The 4,920-nt window shown below is 38.3% G+C and overlaps 1 protein-coding gene across 1 annotated transcript; it reads right to left on the minus strand.

Moving 5' to 3' along the window:
* Positions 1 to 2,364: 2,364 nt before the first annotated feature.
* Positions 2,365 to 3,339, minus strand: LOC117002988 (testis-specific serine/threonine-protein kinase 2-like). The gene has a single exon (XM_033072574.1). The coding sequence runs from the start codon at positions 3,337 to 3,339 to the stop codon at positions 2,365 to 2,367; it is 975 nt and encodes a 324-aa protein (XP_032928465.1).
* Positions 3,340 to 4,920: the final 1,581 nt, after the last annotated feature.

Below are 4,920 nucleotides of genomic sequence, written 5' to 3' on the forward strand. Positions count from 1 at the left end.
TTGTTGTGGTATTTACCAATAGAGTTCATAGGTCCTCTTTTTCTAGAGGTTTTTAGGACTTAAATGTTTCTTTTCAATGGCATGTCCTGTCTTACTAATACTAATACATAAATAAATAAATAAATAATTTCCACTGGAAAGGCCTCTGGGTAAGAGAGCTGTCCTGCTTCTTGATTTTGGCTGTGCACTTAGACATATTTTGGCCGCAGACTCACAACTGGAAATAAGAATGTGCCTGAACTGCCTGAACTTTAGTAGTAGTCTTGCCATGAACACGCACCACAGTGTGGAGGCTCATGATCTTGTCCAAGGAACTGCCAGTACACCAGGAAGAGGTGCCACACCTTCTTTGTGGCACATCCCATGTAATCATTTCCAATCATCTTGTCTCCTCTTGTATCAGGTGTCTGATAATGCAAACTTCATTTAAGTGGCGAAGGCAAAATAGAATAAGAAAATGTTTTCCATGGCTTCACCTTCTTTTTACTACTGTGTTTTGGTCCCAGGTTAAATCAATGAAAGCAAAATAATAATAAGCTATGTTTTTAAGCTTTCTACTGAATTGCTATCTCAAAAAATTCTTAAGCTCCAATTTGTTTGTCCAAGTGTCCTTTTCAATGGCTGTGACTTCTTAACTTGTGGCAGTGGAAACATATTGTGTTAATGTTCTCCTGCCACTAGCAATGAGTGCTAATTAGAGCTGGATCTGACTTTTTCTCTCCTTGGTTTATTTAGGACAGCAAGAGCTCTCCTGAATGGCTGTTTGTACAATCCATCTTTTAATCCACTCAGAGGCAGAAGACTATTCAGAGTAAGATTTGTAATTATTCCAGAGTGCATTTGATTTCTTAGCATCAGAAATAATCTCTTACATTATTAAGCAAAAAGGATTTTTTTTCCCAGAATAGATTTAGTTGTCCACACTTACTAAATGTAAATAATAGTTTAAATTATGGTCAGTGTTTTATTTGATGACTTTATTGATAGCAGTATTTTATGTTTGATATTTTAGCACAGTATTTTGATGGGAGCAGCATATTTTTCTCTAAAGAATAATGGGTGAAATAATGGATAAACATAATTTTTGTCTTGTCAAATTGTATGTTAGAGTACTTTTTGACATTTTGCTACTTTTCAGTAGCACTTCAACTTTACTTTCTCTCGATTTTATAAAGAGTTAAACATAGTAGCCTGTTCGTTTCTAAGAAATACTAAATTATGAATAGGTCATCATTTGTGTGCATGACATTCTCAGGTGTTGATAGATCCCTTGTAGATCGATAATTGGTCAAATATCTCTGGCCAAGTAGACCCATGAAATTATTTGTTTTGCTTTACATTTAGTGACAGGCAATTATTTGAGTACCAAAGAATTGAGTAATACAACTCTCGAAGTTTCCACTGGGATCAGATTTTACCCACATGACATTTTTTGATGTTTTTCTGCAGGAAGTGGCTGGACTGTAAATGTGTACTCGCATAATTTATCCAGTTGAATCAATCCTATGGGATCTAGAGGTAAATGTATTAGACCAGTGGGACAGGAGACTTCTTATTTTGCAGGCTTTTAAAATTATCTTTGATTAGGACTACCTTGCAGAACTGTAATGGAAATAAAATAATTAACATTAATTTTTAAGTTTTAGGCTAAGCAACCGTAGCATTGAAGGCAGACGTTTTGCTTTTTAATGTCGAACATAATATTTCTTGTTATAGAAAAAAGAAGTCTGTTATTCATGCACACCTTTTGCTCAGTCAATAAGTTTCAGTTAAAAGGCAGCTGATGCTTAGATCTGTGTTTTTTAAACTTCCCTTTCTAATTAATGAAAACTCTTCCCCCATTCCTTTAGACTTAAAACCTGTGTTTGGTTGTTGTAATACAACTGATTTGCAATTCTTTTAAAATTTTAAGTAATAGGGAAGTGGTTTCCATTGCTCTTTTTTTTTTTTTTTTTTTGTTGAAAGACTCAAATTTGAAAGAGAAAATCAGCTAAATTTTGACCCCTAAGCAGTACATCTAGGCAGATCCTAGAGTATTGAAATAGTTATAAATTGCAAATAAAGTGCACCAGGTCTGATATTCAGATAAATTTAAAAAATTGTATTGTCATGTTTGAAATACATTCCTCCTTCAAGTATTATATACAAAGTGCTCCTCTGCAGTTTGTTTATATGATCTAAAGGTTCCCTCCCTCATTATTTCCCTCTGTCTTTTACAGTCCTGACAGTGTTAAAGTTCTTCTTTCAAGCAATGTGCAGGAGCAACTGCCAGGACACAACTGCCACATGGAATTTCAGACAAGTTCTCTTTAATGCAAGTTTAAACTAATGCAGTTTACAGGTTAGGCCAACACTGTGGTCCTGTTAACGGAAAGATTCCTTAAGAGGATCTGATTTCCTCTTCCACTCCTTACACTTACGCACAATGGGATTTGCCATTCTGTTGTTTCTTGGGTTTTTCCTGCCACTGGCTTTGGGGTCACCCCCTCCTGCAGCTCGCAAACTGTGCTTGAGTTTTGGAGTCTGCAACCAGGGATGTCTCAAAACATCATCGATACACAGCCTCTGAGATGCATCAGGGTGGAGCAAGTGGACAATGAGGTTCTTGCACTCTGTAGATAGATGTTTTGACTTGATGAAGGGAATCTTCCGTTGTTTCTGAACGTGGAGCATTTCCCTGACATTGGAACTATCAAATGGCTGTGAAGCAAAAAGCATTGCATAGAGGATAATGCCCAGGCTCCACATGTCTGAAATCCTGGGGTCACAAGGAATATGCTCGAGCAGTTCGGGGGCTGAGTATGCCAGAGACCCACAGAAGGTGCTGCTGAGAATGGTTTTTCCATTTCCATCCCGAGCCAGGGGTTTTGAAAAGCCGAAGTCTGACAGCTTAAAGTTAAGATCATTATCGAGAAGGATGTTGTCACATTTCAGGTCCCTGTGGGCAAAGTCCAAGTCATGGCAATGCTTGATGGCAGAAGCCAACTGTTGGAATTTGCTGCGAGCGGTGCTCTCTTCCATTGCACCCTGGCTGGTGAGGTAGCTCAGGAGGCTCCCTTTTTCCCCCAGCTCCATCACAATGTACACTTTCCCAGATGATGTCTCAAAAATCTCATAGGTTTCAATGATTGAGGGGTGGTGCAGTCGCATCAAAGCCTCCATTTCCCTGGGTAGAAATTTTTCCAGAACATTCTGAGAAATTTTCTTCTTGTCAATGATCTTGATGGCCACTTTACATTTCAGGCGGTGGCTGTAGGCAGCTTTCACTTTGCCGTAGGAGCCTTCTCCAAGAGTGTCACCAAGGCTGTAGCCCTTCTTCTTAAGCACCACAGCATCCATCTTGGGAGAGCTGCAGGGACCTGCCCCAGCGGGAGCTGCTCTGCATCCTGTGCTGCTGGGCTCTGCTCCACGCCTGATGGTGCTGCCAGGGGCACTGCTGGCCTGGGTGTGTGGGCGTTACTCAGTGATCTCATCAACAGTTGCCCTGGAAGGATCTTTTGGCCACTTCATGGAACTACTCTATGACATCATGGAGGCCAAAACTCAACATGGAGGGACTGGATGCTCTGTGATGTCACTGATGGTCGCCCCTGCACATTGCAATCAGAAAATGGAGATAATTTCTCTATTATATATTTCTCTTTTTAAGATTGTCAGAGTAGGAGGACCATGTTATATCTTAGTTTGTAATACTGTTTTTCAGTTGTACATCATTACTACATACTCCAAGTTTTTGGTGGATTTTAGGAAGACAACTAAACCTACCTGATGACTGAAATTCTGTGGAGCTGTGCATAGTGCATTCAAAAACATTTCTTTTTTTCTATTTTTTTTCCCCGTGGTATGATAGATCCTGATTTGTTAATAAGTGCTGTTTGTTGAGTTTGATTGCAAAAACAGCTGACCAACCTGAGTCTTCCTGGGGGTACCAGGGAGTCCCACCAGGTCTGTGTTTTATGACAGAATTGTTATGAGAGTTCTAGAAGTCTGTTCCTTATTTCAGAAGAAAATAATTCTATGGATATTCAAAATTTCCACTACAGATAATCTCCTTGTATGTGCACATTTCTTTCCTTGCTTTTAGCACTTAAGGCTAGTAAATTCCCAAGAAATTGTAGAGAAACATTAATTTTTATTGGCCACAATAACATTGGAGGGTACAGCCACATAACCAGATTAAAGAATTGAAAATCACAAAAAACTACAATCACTTTCAATAATAATAATACAGATACAAATACTACTACTACTACTACTAATAATAATAATTTTGTAGTTCTGTTCTTTGATATTAGGTAAAATACTCTGAGTTGTTTTCAAACTGATGGTATTCTTTTAAATTGAAGATTTTTTCCTGGAGTCTCTAAGGTTACTATAAATGTCAACAAACTAGAAAGTTAAACTGTAAGCCTGGAATGATAGTAGTTTTCAACCTGGGTTTTTTTCCATATGAAGTGGTGCATATTCTTATTGGAACAAGTCTTTTGTTTTGAGTTTAAAGAGGATTTGCAGAGGATATTTAACACATGCTGCTCTTCAAATTTTTGTTTTAGTCTTTCAACAGTCACATGGAAGGGAAAATATTGGGGGAAGGGGAAAAGAGCAACTTCTTGCTGTTATTCAGGAGCAAGTGTTCTCAAGGACATGGAAAATTTCAAATTATAGGTGTAACAATTCAGCATCAGGCCTTTGTCTGTCCTAAAGGTGCATCTGACCTGTGAGAGGGAACGCATAAACCATTGTGATGACATTGGAAAGAACAAAGAAGAAAAGTCTTTGAAATACATGCAGGAATGCATGAAGATTTACAGCGGAGTATTACATGTGGTTGTTTCCAGGACATTAATTTAATTGGTTATTTTCAGGTGTAGATAAAAATGTGGCCTTGTGTTAAATGTTGGATAGCCTCATATCACCTAC

This window comes from Catharus ustulatus, chromosome 14 (assembly GCF_009819885.2).
Source record: "Catharus ustulatus isolate bCatUst1 chromosome 14, bCatUst1.pri.v2, whole genome shotgun sequence".
Classification (NCBI taxonomy): domain Eukaryota; kingdom Metazoa; phylum Chordata; class Aves; order Passeriformes; family Turdidae; genus Catharus; species Catharus ustulatus.